The following is a 16,641-nucleotide window of genomic DNA, read 5'->3' on the forward strand; positions in this document are numbered from 1 at the left end:
TCCTATGACTTATACACGGTAAATAGAGCAAGCAGATAGCGAGCGAGTTGAAGATAAAAATAAAAATACTTGAACAAGCACTTGAATGATCACTTTTGAAGTCATATTTTCTTAATTTAAGGACCCATTGGTACAAATATCATTTTGATGTTTTGCTGAACAGCCGACGAAACCAAGGGGAATCAACGATATAAAAAAATTTGTACGAAGGTATATGGGATTCCATGGAGGTAAAATCAAATGCCACCACAGCAAGTGCCTCCATATGCTACGTTCAAGAGAGAAAAAAAAATTATGATAGATGTGTCATCGATGAGCAAATCCGATATGAATTGACAGAAATTATGTTTTGCAACTGTCATCGATTCGAAAGACCGTCTAAAAATGACACACATTGAATGCGTCTATTATTGAAGTGTTGAATCTTAAGATTCGTTATGCTTTCTTTGAAACACATGCCTCAAATGTCACTCACAAAATCCTCCGAAATCTCAATCGTTCGTCTGAATGAACAAAATAGATAGAACCATTTTGAGTGCATACTGCACACATGCTTACACACTCAAGCTCACATCATCCAAATGAAATGTAATGTAATGAAATGAAGCACATTCTTCTTTCTCTCTAAATCAATTTCGATTCTGTTGTTTTGTCAGTTCTCATTTTGGTAACGCAATGTGCGTTACTACAAACGAATTCCTCCATTGGTTACCTGCCCTGCCTGACTGCAGCACTTTTAGGTTATCACACAAGGCCAAAAATATAATAGGAAAATCATAAAATGTTACACCAAACATCCATTGCCATGCACACGTATATGGGGATAATGATATATATAACATTTCTGGTTGTTTTTGTTGTTGTAACATTTTGAGAACTGCTGCTCGAAACATTCGATCTTCTCTCTGTATGTTATGTGCGCACAACACGCACACATGTTGTAATGAACTACCTTTTACCTGAGCGATGATGGATTTGTCTGCTCTCAAAGACAAAATTTGAAACAGTAGATATAGAATACGAGCAGAGAGAGGGAGAGAGAAAGATAGATGGAGAGCAAAACGAAGACAAGAAAGAACACAAAATCTCTAAACGAATTTAAAAGAAATAGAGGAAAATTAGAAGTTTCATTGGAATTACTGAGTCATTAAATTTATTGTCATTCGAATCATTCAGAGAGAGAGAGAGAGAGGGGGGGGGGGAGAAAACGACCCATCGGAATGTTCTTCACTATGGACCATTGTGTTAGATACAGAGAGTGAACAACAACAAAACAACACCAATAGAGACGATTAACAAGCCATACAGTTTATTTTTTACAGAGAAAAACTCGAGATAGAAAAAATAATAATGCAATCGAAAGAGGGAAAATAAAAATTACCCATGAAATATCTCTGTGAGAAATTGAAATAAAGAGGAAAAGAAAATCTGTTATGATTTTTCAATAATAATAGAAAAAAATAATAGAAAGCCCGTTTCGAAACGGTATATTGGAATGGTGTGGAAAAATCCTGCGAGAGAATGCAGTGCAATAGCAGCAGCCACCAAGGAAAAAAAAGAAGAACTAACCAAGCGAATGACATTTTTTAAGATTAGCCTCTCTCTCCCGCTCTCTCACTCCTTGTACATCATTCGGTTGAAATGAATTGTCCGTCGCATAGTTGATGAGATTGTTTAAATCTGAATTCGACACCGTCTTCGTCGTTGTCGTCCGACGATGAGATGCAAGCAAACACACACACACACACACAAAACCAAAACAAAAATTGTATTCCGATATCCGATGTAATCGTTTTTAGAGCGGTACATGAAACAAACAATAAAATGAAGAAGAAAAGACAAAGACCAGCTCTCAAGTATTATTTTTCGTATGGTGTGTGGACTCAGATTGCGTCTACCATTCACCTCGTTATGATGACGGTGACAATTTTTCATGGTGCTGTTGTCGTTCTTGTCTTTACTTGGAGTGGGCAAAATGGCCCGAATCCAATGATAAAATTCGTCGTTTTTTTTCTTCTTCTCTCCTGCGTTCTGTCTCATCTCATTATGCGGATTTTCCATTCGATTCAGTTCAGAGGTGAAAACTATTTATATCAACTGAAATCATCTATTCAACACATCTGAATGATAATCGTAAATGTGTCGACTGCAATAATTATTATAATATACGTACATTCCATGTTGAGCGCATAAAAACAGTTGACATTTTTAATGCGTGTTTCGCTACACTCGGAATTGTGTGTGTGTGTGTGTGCGTGCCTGTGTGGAATTCGTTACACCAAACAATTTCATCACAAATCATACGAAATTATTTTATGCTCGTTTTTATTTTTGTGATACCGTAATATCCTCATTGAGCGCATGATCTCAAATGAGAGAGTGCGGTCGGTCGGTCGTTTTTATAAGACTTTGCCATAATTTTTGCGCGCCACTCTGACATGTCCATCATACGAATAGACAGTGAAAGAGAAAGAGAAAAAAATGTAGAATAGAGACAAGGAGATGGAGAAAAAAGCGCTACTAAATTCACTAATAGTTATTACAATTTCTTTACACCCCAATGCAACAAAAAAGGCACACAAAAAACAGAATGCCGATTCCGTTGGCGCAGTGGACATAGACATACAGTTTTTTACGGATGAAAACCAGAAAAAACACACATATTGAGCGCTGACAAGCGAAAGCACCACACATTAGTTCTCATGCATGCTTTGTTTTCGAGCATACGGCCACAATCGAAATACTTTGTGAGAAGTTTGGTGCAAATACATAAACTCTGAGTCGGTTTTTTTTCTCTCTCTCTCTCTCTCTCTCTCTCTCTCTCGCTCTGCTCCTGTACCATCAAAAAGCTGTTGTGCGATTTGGCGTCCAACATAAATATACTCAACCGGAGTACAGAGGGCAATTCCGCTAGCATTGCATTGAATGAATAGAATTTATTGTGTGTATCTTGCGCGTATCGAGTGAACCGTGCACATTGGAAGTGTGAGAGTGTGTATTTGAATGTGTGCCGTTTGTTTCGACGAGAGGAAACAATTTAAATTGACCTATAAGAGGTTAGTTAAATTTCTTCGCGTCGCTATCTGAGCGGAGTAGCTGCGCGCCACTGCCTGCTTCTTGTTTTGTTGCCAATGTTGCCGATGTTTTTGTTGTCTTTGCACATAATTTTTATACCATTTTTTGCTGTTATTTTTTTTTAACTCGATTCTCTCTTTTGCACCACAATCATTCGACACTTTCTTTCCTCTCCTTTCACATTTTCTTCGAAATGAAAAAAAAAAACAGAAAAAAAAGAAATAATATTATTAGTAATTTAGATTGAAACAGATAAATTTTTCCATATAAATAACATATGAGTGTATGCCCATGCCCACTCCGTGCGTCTGTATTGGTGGATCGGTCGCCATCGTATACACACACATTTTTCTCTCTTCTTCTTCTTCTTCTTCTAAATTATATTTCCAAGTGCTGCTACGGCTGTTGATACTTGGAGTGCAAAACATACGAACCGGACATCGGATAATATTTCATTTTGTGTTATTTTTCTGTTGGTGTTTTTGTTTCAAGAATTGAACGAGAAAATCGCGTTACTATTGCGCATCAACAGCAGTAACAGCAATATCAACAGCAGCACCACTCTCACAATGCACGTCGAATAAGCGTGCGAGTGACCGCCGTGCGCGTTTCATTTGTAATCTAACGATAAAACTGGATATTTATAATTACTTTCGCTCTCTATCCATTTTCCAGCGAACTATTTGAGCAAAAAACAATGATTTTTATCTATTTATCTTGTTCAAACTAAATGAATTATGTATTCATGGTGTCGCATTTTATTAATTCACTAAATTAAATGCACGCGTCCCAAATCTCCATTTCCATGCTCGTTTGCTCGTTCCATTCATCCGCCGTCTGGCTGTGAATTGCAGAGTACGGACAAAGAGAGAGAGCGCGCACACGCTTGTTCGCCGCCCTATTCGCCTCCAATATGCGTGCATTAGAGTACTTTGTTACAATTTAGACAATATAACCGTTTAAAACCAAATTCAAGCAGTTAGTACAATAATTAATCGAATTATTGTATCAAATGTCATGAAATGACTAAAAAAAACCGACGGAGAAGAAGCAGAAGAAAAAAAAAAGTGGAAGAAGCGGCACGAAAACCGTTTCCATTTTTCATGAGCGCGATTTTTACAAGCCACATATGGATCTGGATTTCGGTCGGTCGGTTGTTAGATATATTCAATGTCGTCTGTTGGTATTTGAGCGCAGCGCAAGACTTGATGCAACTGATGAAATGTATGTGTGTGTATGTGCATTTATCGTGCGTCGGTGATTTAGCTAACATGTCAATTATCTGTGTCAATGCCCCGCACGCATTTCTTTGTCGTTGAATCGTTTCTTTTTATATTTCTTCTGTGATTCGTTTACTTCTTCATCCATCAGCGCAGACACTCATTGAATTGGATTGGGTGTGTGTGTGTGTGTGTGTGTGACGGCGGCGGCGAAAAGAGAAAATTACCGAAAAACAAACCATTCATAAAATACTGAAAACACCACAGAGAAGAAAGAAAACACACACACACACATCAAATGCGAAAATAAAACCAAAACTAAAGAAAATGACGCTGATGATGACTATTGGAAGTTTTAATGTACAATGTAGATAATATTTAGAAAACTGCTGGCAGAAAGAAAGAAAAAAAAACATCAAATCTGCTTTCAAGACTGTCTTTTAGAAAATGAGAAATATTCACTTAATTTGTTGTTTTTGTTGCTGTTGTTCGACTTGAGCGACTTGCGTTTCCTGCATATGAATCAACATGAAAAAAAAGTGAATGGTCTGGATTCGCGTACAACATGCCAATTTCAATAACTGTACTTTTTTTCAACATTTATTCTCGTACCAACAACAAAGAAATAATAACAAAAAAAATATGGTACTTCATTCTAATTTGTGTCGAACATTGTAATATCAACCATGGGCTACATGGGTTAAAACGTAGGCAAAATAATCGATTATTATTATTTCGATAAAATACGCAAATTTCCCATTCCATTGTAGCATTTTTGGTTTCTCGTTTTTTTTTTCTTTTTAAAATTCTTTTACGAAACACGACCGTACACGTTCGATGCGATGAAGAAATGTTTGCGCCGAGTGTGTTCTCTCTCTCTCTCTCTCTCTCTCTCTCTCTCTCCCCTGCTTTCCTCAGTCAATCGAGCAAGCAGCATATTTGTAATCAATTTTTTTTTGCTTAAAAAAAAGCGTATACATGCATTGAAATCTCATTCGGCCGCGCTTCTTCTTTTATTTAAACCCAAGCAAATGCCATATTTTATAGTTTTCATGCATAAAAACTGGCAATCATTTCGATGAATTGTTTACAAAAGTTCAAAATCAATGGATTTTGACTGTGATGTTTCACAATATTGATCTATTTTTACGCAATTCTAGTTTAGTATTCCGTTGGAAATTTGGTTGGTGGTGGTGGTGCTGCTGCCGCCGCCGTTGTTTTCGGTTATGTGTATCGATTGTCATTTCATATATTGTGAAATCTGAGCGAATATCATTTCGAATGAGAGAGAAAAAAAAAATAACTATGTGAATACGTGATCGTATTTCAGTAGTAATCTCATTGTGTGTATGTATGAAGCGGGTATTGACGCTTCAAAAAGCAAGAATGTTTTGAATCTGAAATCAAATCGGAATAATAAAACAAATTGAAAATACCAAAAACTAAAAAAAAAAAAGTTAAATAACTGAACGATCGAGAATGGGTGTGGACTGAAGATATATTTCCGTTTTAAGGTAGCAATAAGCAATTAGAGATTGCCATTGTCATTTTAAACTGCGATACTTATTGTTGATGCGACAACACAGTGAAACCGAAATGAACAAAAAAAAAGATACAACGAAAATAGAAAATCAATCAAGGCCAACAGCGAATTGAATCATTCGCATGACAAGAGCCTATTTAACGTTCTTTTCATCTAATTGAGAGTTTTTGTTGCCGTTGAATGTTCGATGTAATTGATTCCAGAGCATTTGCCAATCATGCAGTGATCGACCAATCTCATTCATCCCAAGTGAACAACACAGGAACCAGAGAGAAAAAACACCCGACCGACCGATCTCATCAATTCGGTTCGTTTTTTGGTTAACAAAGTTCAATGTATTCACATGTGGCGTGAAAAACTGAGCGTTCACACACACAAACACACACAATTTCGGCCCGATCGCCTATTTTCACTGGCATACAACCGAGCCGTCTGCCATTTTTCACTTCTCAGTAAATCTCCTAAAGGCCAATGCTCGTGTTTTACCCACGATATATCTTTGTGTGCACATGCTTGAATCCAATTGAACAATTCAAACCGAACAACAACAACAACAGCAACGACCAAAAAAAAAATCAAGTCAAAAAAGAATTTCAAAGAGGTAGTTGAATGAACACAACGACCATCGAACAACAGGAAAAAACATAAACGATAAAACACACACACAAATGTTAATAAAAAAAAATTAGCCCAAACGAAATTCGGTGCACTTGTTAGTTGCTCGCATTATGAAGGAACAAAAAAAAACGGCATCGATCAAACAAGTCAGAAATAAAATTGGGCTTGTGTTTGGTCGTTTTTATTCGTATTCCTGTTTGTATGCCGTTCAGTTACTTGCGATTTTTCAATCGATTCTCGACACTTTTCCTGTCTAACTCTGCTACTGCTGTTGCTCAATCAGTCTCTACTCAGTGTATTTCTAGTGGGGAACTTGTGTGCAGTTGAAAATTCGTTGCATCGGTGGAATCCGTAATTTGAGCCAAAAATGTCGAAAACTTCAACTTGGCGCTATCAGTGACGAATACCAACCGAAAACTATATATCCAATTATCTTCCAAACAAAATGTGTTCAATTTGTTCGGGTATTCATCGAACGAATACCTCATCTGCCAATATGAGAATTCGAGACCTTTTAAGGTGTGTCGTGCTTTGAAAGTGTACATTTTATCATCTTAAATCGAAAAATAAAATACATTTAAAATTCATCGAACAACAACAGCACAACAATTACATTCTATGAAACAGTTGCAACGCAGAAAACAATGTCCATTTCTTCGACAATAAAAATTCTATACGACATTCTTCTTTATTTAGTTAGAAGCTATATGTGTTACACTTCAGCAAACAATGCTATTATTCGTGTAAAATCTTTGAAATTCAATTGACGTAAAGGGTTTCATTTCGAGAAAATCAATTTCGTAGCATAGGTGCTGTGTATTAGGTGAATGTCAGTTGTTTGTGTTTGTGTGCCAATGACGGAATCAAGATTATCCCATTCAATATGAGAAATTCAATTTTTGTATTAATAATTTCGTCGTCTATAATTTTCATTTAATCCTTTAATTCGACCATTTGAAATGGCAAAATCAAGGGCTTTCAGGTAGAGTTTTTTTTTGTGTTCGTTCATTCGTTTGTTTGTTTGTTTGTTTGTTTGTTTGTTTGTCATTCAATTCGAACCGATGCTAGATTTTGAGAGAATGCTCACGAATCCAAGGGGCGTTTTCAAAATATTATCATTCCATTCGAGTGAGGAGCGGTGAGAATTGAATAATAAATTTTTCAAAGCCATTGACATGAAATGCAGATGAATCAATTATAACTCATAGCTGATAAAATTACTAAATAATACATTCAGCAACGGCAACGAAAAAAAAACCTTTTCCAAAACATTCAGAATTATAATAATCACATTTCGTAAACATTTCGATTAAATCGAGTGAGGAAGCGACAGAAGATTTACAGCGGATTTACGGAATGTTTATTTTTTGTTCACATTATCGGGCGTTCCAAATAGCCGGTCATTTGCAGTATATATGGCAATGTTGAACAACAACACTTCATTCTGGATTCTTGTGAGGCGTGTTTTGAATATGCCGATAGAGAGTTACAAAAAAAATGTCTAAACGTAACAATTTGTTACATTCTTGATCGACGACGCCGGTTCTGAATTTAAATGCACAATACACTTGAAATACTGTTTATGTAAAATGTGTGTAATTAAGACAAAACATATTGAATACGCGTATATAAACATGGCTCTTTTTTTCACTATTTTACTGTTTCTCGTTCTCTCACACTCTTTCTCTTTTGACGTCGTCGTCGTCGTCGTTCATTTTGCTGGCTGGTGCCGTTGTCACAAGACTTTCTTCAATTTATGTACGTATGGCAACAACGAGCATGAAATTGGCCGTTGTATGGCTTTATCAACGTTCTCATAAACAAAACGACCGATACAAAACCTAGTTTGTGAGCATGTGTGTATCGCTGAAGACATACTCATTACAAAAAGCAAACACAAAACTCGAAATCTACGAAACTTGCTACGAAATTGTAGAATTGGAAATGTACACGTGCATGGACGACGCCATTTCTTGAATTGTAGTTCGCTTTTGTTGTGCTGTTTATTTTTTTCTTCTTCTTCTTCTCCTCTCTGTGTTTGTGTGGTTTTAGAAAAAAAAAAGAAGTTTTGGGTCGATAAAAATGCACACAATGTGAAAACGAGAATCAAATATAGTCAAAAGTGCTTCTCAAAAGCCACAGTCAAGTGAACTCTCTATCTAGTAATTGTTGTCGACACATTTCGACGATTAACAATATGCATTCTTCGATTTGAATAACCTAATTTAATTGTCGATTCATTCTAGTGAAAATTTCATTCGGTCGGCGCTGAGCAATTTAAAGTTTTTAGCTGTAGCTTGAACAATTTGACCGTGTTTTGATGATGCAAATGTTATCAATCGTTATTGGGTGCGTGTGTGCGTCTGTTTGTGTGTGTGTGTGTGTGTGTGTATCGGCGTTTGTACATCATGAGCATTCCAATGCTTACGCTCTCAAATAGATAGATTAAAGATATTACGGGCTTAGATCTGATTTAAACAACGCATTTTCTGATAAGATTAGAGGTTCAGGTGATGGAATTCAAAAGGTTTGATGTTTTACGGTTCCGTTTGGGCTTGTGTTACAAAACATATCACAAAATAAACAAACAATCAGAATAAATTCAAAACCACTTAATTTTCAACATTTCCTGGCTTTTCAACCGATAACCGAGACAAAAAATTATTCATACATTTAAATTCATTCAGATCGATTCAATGTTTTCCATGTTTCCAGTTTAACCGATCAATTTTTTATTTTTATTATTTTTTTTTCATTTTCATTCGTGGTTATTTATTTATGTTTCTCTTCTTCGCTCGTTTCAGAGATTGGCGACTTCGCACAATGACATCAACCGAAAAACGAGTGGCTGAGCGTGAAGCTCTGCGCTCAGTCATACAGCAATGGAATGCAAATCGTTTGGACCTATTCGAATTATCGGAACCAGATGAGGTAAAACCATAACAATCGACCTTATTCGAATCGGAATAAATTTTAATAAAATTCATGTTGATCTCTCTCTCTCTCTCTCTCTTGCTTCCGAATCGATAGAATTTACAATTCCATGGTGTGATGCGATTTTATTTCCAAGATCGTGGTCAAAAAGTGGCGACAAAGTGCATTAGAGTTGCATCCGATGCAACTGTTACGGATGTAATCGGTATGTATAAATGGAAAATTTAATTAAAACCAAATCGAATCGAATTTACAAAAACCATCGATTGATTTTAACCATCGGTGTTTGTCCGTTTCGTATTTTTTTCTTTGTTGCAGAGACACTCATCGAAAAATTTCGGCCGGATATGCGAATGTTGTCGGTGCCAAGTTATGCACTGTACGAGGTGCATTCGAATGGTGAAGAGCGTAAATTGAATGCTGATGAAAAACCGTTACTGGTACAATTAAATTGGCACATTGACGACCGTGAAGGTCGTTTTTTACTGCGAAACACCGATCAAAAGGGAGCATCCATTGTCGATAGCACCGATTTAAACTTCAAACGAAAACTATCGAAGCGAGAAAAAAAGGAACAGAAGAAAAAAGAGAAATTAGCTAAAATGAATTCAAATCCAGGCAGTGGTAGCGCCGAAAATAATCATGTGGCCGAGAAATTGTACACTGAATTGCCTGAAACATCGTTCACCCGATCAATATCGAACCCTGAGGCGGTGATGCGAAGACGACGCCAACAAATACTTGAAAAGAAATTACAACAGTTCCGATCGAAAGACGGTGGACCTGATACAGGTGAGTTGACGATGTCACTCTTCTATTTGCTTGTTTATTTTGTTTCGGTCACATTGTTGTGACTTTCCAAGTTGTTTTTGTACACATTTCGAAAATCAACGATGAAAATCGCTCAAAATTAACGTTTCGATTTTGTTTCTTGGTCAGGCGGAACACTGAAGATTTACGGAGAGAGTTTGTGCCGCGATGTGCCTTACAAAACATTGTTGCTGTCAATACGAGACTGTGCCCAAGCCGTTGTCAGAGAGATGCTATCAAAATATGGCTTGGACAAAGCCGATCCACTGCACTATTGTCTTGTACAAGTCAACAGCGATGGAACCGAATACATTCTAGACGACGACGAATGCCCACTTTCCATTCTAATGAATCATCCCACATCCAGAGGTATGTTATATGAATCGAACATATAAATCGAATTAGTTTTTATCTGATAAGCAAACAGTAGCCATTCTCAAATGTGCTGCGCTTCAATTTACTTTAAATTGGTCTGAGCTTTCGGGTGCTTGTCTAGCAACCGACTGCACTTTTACACTACTTCAGGCATTTATCAAAGTGACAGTGTGCTTTCTCGGGCGAGGAACTGAGAAGCAAAACAGAAAAACGAAACAAAAACGGAGAAATGACACCAACCGTTGACAGAACGGTTTGCGCATATTCGTACTTATACACACAGTGTACGTTACACGTTCTGTTGTTATTGTGGCGAATCGAACGGTATTGGTGCTCTCTGTACCAATCCATGTAGTGTGTATATAAAAAGATTCTGTCGCTATGAGAGATATTGACAAATTGAGTGTTGTGTCGGTGCATCGAGGCATTCCGTCTCAATCCAATGGTGCCATCTCTTGGAGGAATTGCCGTTCAATGTACGATGGATGAAGCAATGTAAATGAGTCTGATAGAAGCACAAGTTGTTCTGATAAGATCCAAGACACGCGACAGAGATTGTCACACAAGAGTGGTACTGCTTCAATTCCTATGTCTGAACGCGTTGTGTTTTGTGAGATGGTGTTCGATGTTTGCCAGTATGCGTGAGCATTTGACAGTAGGCGAAAGAGCGAGAGAAAAATGAGGAGAATGGGCCAATATCGGTGTGTCTGCATGTGGTGATAATGTAGAAGGAACAATTCGGGCTTATTTATTGTTGGCAATCGAACGTTCATTCGGGCCACCTATACTTAAGCAAAGTGGAGAGCATGATACGAACGAAATTTTCTTATCGAATTTCCATGTTGAACACTGTGCTTACATCGACGTCGTCACCGTCGTCGTCGTCGTCGTCGTCGTTGTCGCCGCTGTATGTATAATATAGATCCTGAACTATGCCATTTACATTTTACGAATGCAATACAAATTCAGAGTATACGCTCACACATTTACGCGTGCCATCATACAGTGTGGAATTCAGTATGTGTGAATCTTTCATGCCGAACCGATCGACCGACCAACCAAGTCAGCTTTTTTGGTTTGCTTATCGTCATTTCGGTTCAGTTTCCATATCACTATTCGTTTTGCTTCAAATTTTTGTTCCTTCTTCTCGTCGCCGTCGAAGTCATCGTCGTTGTGATAAAAAAAATAAATAAATACACAACAAAATCGACGTTGAAAGACAATTTACTGTGCTGTGTTTCCACGTATCATCATCATACACAACGAAAAGTACAAGGACGTCGTGTGCCGAATGTGTGTGGCTGAACGACTTTTCCTGATGATAGCAGTTTTAGTTGATAGTTAAAGATGATTGAAACAAGTTTGAAACTATATTAGAAACCCCAGCAAAGTCAATCGCAAAATTATCAACAGCAGCACACAAGTGATTTTCGCTAGTGATGTTTACATTGACACTCGCGCCTCATCTCAAATTTTCTCATCGACAGCGTTTCTACGTATCATCATCATCATCGCATTGAAATTCATTCAAAGTGATTGTTTGTGTTTCATTGTAAAAAAGTCACCAATCTTTAATGAGAACTGAACGCTGTGAGCTGTGTGTTTTGTTTACCGATTGCGCTTGATTGCTGTGTCGACGCGTGTGTGTGTGTGTTGTTCGTAGCATTTGAATATTTTCATTTGCTACTGCCATGTTCACCACAGCTCCGTCTCTTTCGATTTTAATTTGTGTATTTCTGCTGAGCTCATATCATTCGCTTCCATCTTCAATTGATTCGGAATAGTACGGATCTGCAAGCGAATAGAGAAACATCAAGATAAAAACAAAATATTGAGATAGTGGATAAAACAAAAGAGGAAGGCGAAAACAGAGTGTCTACGTGAGTGAGTCAAGCAGGCAGGCAGGCAGATAGAGAGTTGATAAAATTAATACGCGGTCGTTTTGTGACAAAGGCCCGAACAATAGGCACAGTCACCAAAGAATAGAGAACGAATCAAACAAAACGAAACAGGGCTGAACGAAAAAAAAATGGTGGAACTTTTAGATAAAGTATGAATGCAAAAGCTTTTTATCGATTGGCGCATTTTCAGCAGTAATATGCTCTCTATCTCACAGCTCATGGTAATAAAATGGGCACTAAAATGGACGTAGCTCAACTATTGAAAGCAAAAATAGCAACAGCAGCACCAACAATAACAGCAACAGCTTAATTTAATTGCAATCAAAATAAAACAACAGCAACAACAACAGAAAAAATAATAAAAATATATTTGTATACACAAGCAAAACGAGCGTGTTAAATGATAAAGGCGCGCGCGATGAGCTTCCACCAATTAGAGCTTGCATAGTTCTTTCAATCGCTCGGCGAATCCCAGCTGACTCTATATGCATGTGTTTTAAGTGCAAGCAGTGTGTTTCGGTGTTCATTCGAAGTGTGTTGTGTTCGGTTGAGTTCAGTTGTTCGTTTTGATTCCCACAACAAAACGTATTGCGTTGTGTTGGCCTGCTCACCACAATTTGAAACACAACAAACACACACACACACACACACGGCAAATTTAGTGTTTTGCCGTGTTTTTTGCCATTGTTTTGTGAATGAAAACCGTCAAATAGAAAATTCGCAACCATGATGGACTGGGGCATTCGTCGTAAGTAATTTAATTCTAGCTATTTTTCCATTTTTCATTGTGTTTTGGCTGCCTTTTGTATATATATATACACACACACACAGTATAGACTCTTTTTTTTTTGTTCTTCAGTCAAGAGTATAATGGCACTACCGTACCCTAATAATGTGATAAATATTAGTGGCATTTTTTCTCTCGCAACAACGACAATACTATACACACAGTGGAGCTAAAATATGAAATTTGTGCCAGAAAATAGTAAATTGCCGCATTTATGGCGATAAACACGATGAATAGAAAAGTGTAATTTATTTTTTTGTTTCCTTTCTCTCATCGGTGGTATTTAATACGAAGGTATTATGTTTTTGTGTTCACAGTTGATGCTGGAGTGAGTGTGTATTGCAAATTGTTAATCGTCAGTTCGGTTTGAATTGCGTTTCGTTTCGTTTTGGCCGTTCGGAGAAACAGAGCGGGAGGGCGAGTAAGATAGGAAAGGAAAAACTGCAACATTCAGTACCGCCGCAGTTCGGTTAGAATTCCATTAAATAATAAAAAAAAATAATGGTTAGGAAAATGTGTCGAAAAAAGACAATGTCCGTGTGTTTGTATTGTGATTAACATCAACAGCACTACAAAAGTCACTTAATTTGTCTCGATTTTTCGGGGTGTATAAGCAGCTTTAAATTTCATCGCCCATAAACGTTAAAAGGCCAGAGCTCAATGCCATAGCCATTAGGCAAAATAATACTGACCAAATGCGACAGTTACTACAGTCACACGCACCCGTCACTCCGAAACTGCTGTATTTTCAATTCCATTCCAATGCTTTTATTCCAATTTCTTTCTTGTTTTTTTTCCCCATTCTCATAATTATTGTATACTATGTAATAAAAGAGCAATAATGTTGAGCCGTGTGCGGTTGTTCATGGAAAACTGATGAATATCGATGGAACAGTGTACAAAGAGGTACAAGACAAGCACAACAGCGAAACTAAGTTAAATCATCGGGCCACGCAACCCATTCGATGAAATGGAATGATAGAAAAAAATTTACTGCTTACTTTTTTCCAACCACAACATTGTGGCCCTCCGTTTCACTGTCTCTCCGTCTCTTTCTGTGTATCGTGCACACTGCACACAATTACATTTTATTAATCATCATTCATCAAATTACATATTTTGCCATAAATATGAAGCATTCTCAATGAAATAAAACTGAACTTTTCGAAAAGGATATGTTAGACAAACAGAGTCAGAGACAGTGTCGCATTGAACGTGAGCCAAGGTGATGGTAATTCGAGCACCGTCGACATCGCATTTTTTTGGGGTCAAGATACAATTATCCTTTTGCAATCGTTTTGATGTAATTTGTGATTTTGTCAAGTTGAAATATTTCTTTTTTTCTGGGTACAACGAATAGCAGCAGCGGAACCAAAAATTATAATAATAAACGTTGTCGATTGTGTGTGTATAAGTGTATGAGTGTATGAGTGTGTGTGGTTGTACATATATGGCCCCCGATTTTTTGTCATAAAATAATGACGGCCAAATATAAAAACCGATTAAAATAGGACCAGCGTGTGTGCATTAGTTTATCGTTCGCCTCTCGTTTGATAATGTCCTTTGAATTGCTGATAATAATAATAATAATTAATTCTGACACTTTTAGGCTTTCATTTTTATTGACAATCCGTTTTTTATGTGGTTTTTGTTATTGAGCGTGCTTTGCATCGTCATACACAATGAGATTGATTTTCTTTTCATTCGCCCGATTGAAAAACGGGCGGAATTTTTGGCAGCACACAAAAAAACGGTTTCCTATTGTTCATTTCATGACACAGGGTAAGGCCCTTCTCAGTAATAATAATAAAAATGACGACGACGACGACGACAGCAACCAAATCTGAAAATATTATGTGCGAGCTAACAAAACACTTGCTAAATGTGTGCTCGTTCGTTAAAAGCATTTTACGAATTTCTGCAGCTGAATAGAAGCTGTGATTTCCTCAGCAATATACGAACACACACACTGTACGTGATATTGTTGTTTCGGCACAAATTTGCTGTTATCACGAGAAAATCTCGATTGTTAAACGGTAGTTCCGTCGGGGGTGGCCATAATAAACCTACATTCTGGAAATAAATGAAATTTCAATCGATGTTGAATTTTCCATTGCATAACATTGGCGCAATTTAATTAAGCTGAAAAAAACAGGAACTGAAAACGATCGTACGTTCGCCAAACCATCATCGCCATTGAGTGATTTTCTCTGTTAAAATTCGATTTTATAAATAATGAATGGCAAAAATATCGATTCGAAAATGAGAGTATTCGATATTAATTTTGTCATCAGAACCGAACCGAATCTGATACACACAGTGCTGTACATTGTGCCGTCGCTGTGGCTGCTGTTACTCTGATACCGTATTGGCCGCATTGATTTTTCCAATATTTCGTTACATTTGTCGATTTCAGAATAAATTATTTACGCGAACAATGGTCGACTGTCGGCATGCACGGCTGTGTATCGTCTGTCACGCTCCTTATCGTGATACAACGAACATGACAACAACAAAAATAAATAAATAAACCAAATTACATGCTTCGATATTTTATGAGCCAAACTAAGCTCGCCTTATTTTTTATGTATAGCATTTCGAAATTAAGTTAAGATTTCAATTTCAATTTTAATAACTTGCTCGATTTCATTATCAATTATCAGGGTCCATCATGTTTCATGTGCGACGCCGACCAGCTGATTCACAGCCACGACGACGGAAGAAAAAACCGCTTGGCGTGTCGAATGGTGGCAATCATATAACGCCGGACCGAGAAGGGCCCGTTCTAGTGGAAATAACTCACAGCGGTGAAGGTGGCCGTCATGTCAAACTCACCGCCGAACCGATTGAAGTAAGTGTCGCATCCATATATTTACACACATGTTTTTTTTTCTTCATTTCTTCTAATACATCTGAACAATATGCTGCCGCCGCGGCGGAATGAATGAAAAAATGGAACAAACAATTCTTATACAAACTTATCATATCAATTCTATATTTGTTTGATTACCAGGTTGGCTCGGCAAACACAAACCAGTTGCAATTATTTGGACCATCGATTCAGCCGAGACATTGTTTGATTTCGTTGCTAGAAGGTGTTTGCACCGTTACACCACTTCATGCCGACGCGTTAACATTTGTTAACGGCCATCACATCCAACAACCGACCATTTTACACGTAAGCTATTATCATTGTATTGCCATTGGGCACAGTTTGCATCGTTCCCAGCCAATCTTGCACTTTGTTTCTTCGGAATGAATAGAAAATTATCATGTGTGTTACGAGTGGAGCTCATGATTTCGATAAAGATGAGAATAATAGCATATGTTTTGGGTTTTTTTCGGTTTTCGGTTTATGTTGCCATGTATAAAATTTCA

At 37.4% G+C, this 16,641-nt stretch overlaps 1 protein-coding gene across 9 annotated transcripts in view; it reads left to right on the top strand.

The window, feature by feature from the left end:
- LOC129578061 (afadin) overlaps nucleotides 1-16,641 on the top strand; it is a 40,821-nt gene that overhangs the window by 7,809 nt on the left and 16,371 nt on the right. For 7 of the 9 annotated variants that reach the window (XM_055466130.1, XM_055466128.1, XM_055466132.1 and 4 more), the window contains 6 exons: nucleotides 9,261-9,387; nucleotides 9,487-9,595; nucleotides 9,709-10,182; nucleotides 10,330-10,569; nucleotides 15,927-16,114; nucleotides 16,277-16,441. In XM_055466130.1, coding sequence (XP_055322105.1) covers nucleotides 9,280-9,387; nucleotides 9,487-9,595; nucleotides 9,709-10,182; nucleotides 10,330-10,569; nucleotides 15,927-16,114; nucleotides 16,277-16,441 — 1,284 coding nt within the window. In that variant the 5' untranslated portion in view covers nucleotides 9,261-9,279. Of the gene's footprint in view, nucleotides 1-9,260; nucleotides 9,388-9,486; nucleotides 9,596-9,708; nucleotides 10,183-10,329; nucleotides 10,570-11,591; nucleotides 13,225-15,926; nucleotides 16,115-16,276; nucleotides 16,442-16,641 lie in introns of those variants that run through there. The other 2 variants (XM_055466136.1, XM_055466135.1) reach the window with 2 other exon arrangements.

Source organism: Sitodiplosis mosellana, unplaced genomic scaffold, assembly GCF_009176505.1.
Source record: "Sitodiplosis mosellana isolate CC-2019 unplaced genomic scaffold, AAFC_SMos_1.0 Smas_scaffold_6226, whole genome shotgun sequence".
Lineage (NCBI taxonomy): Eukaryota > Metazoa > Arthropoda > Insecta > Diptera > Cecidomyiidae > Sitodiplosis > Sitodiplosis mosellana.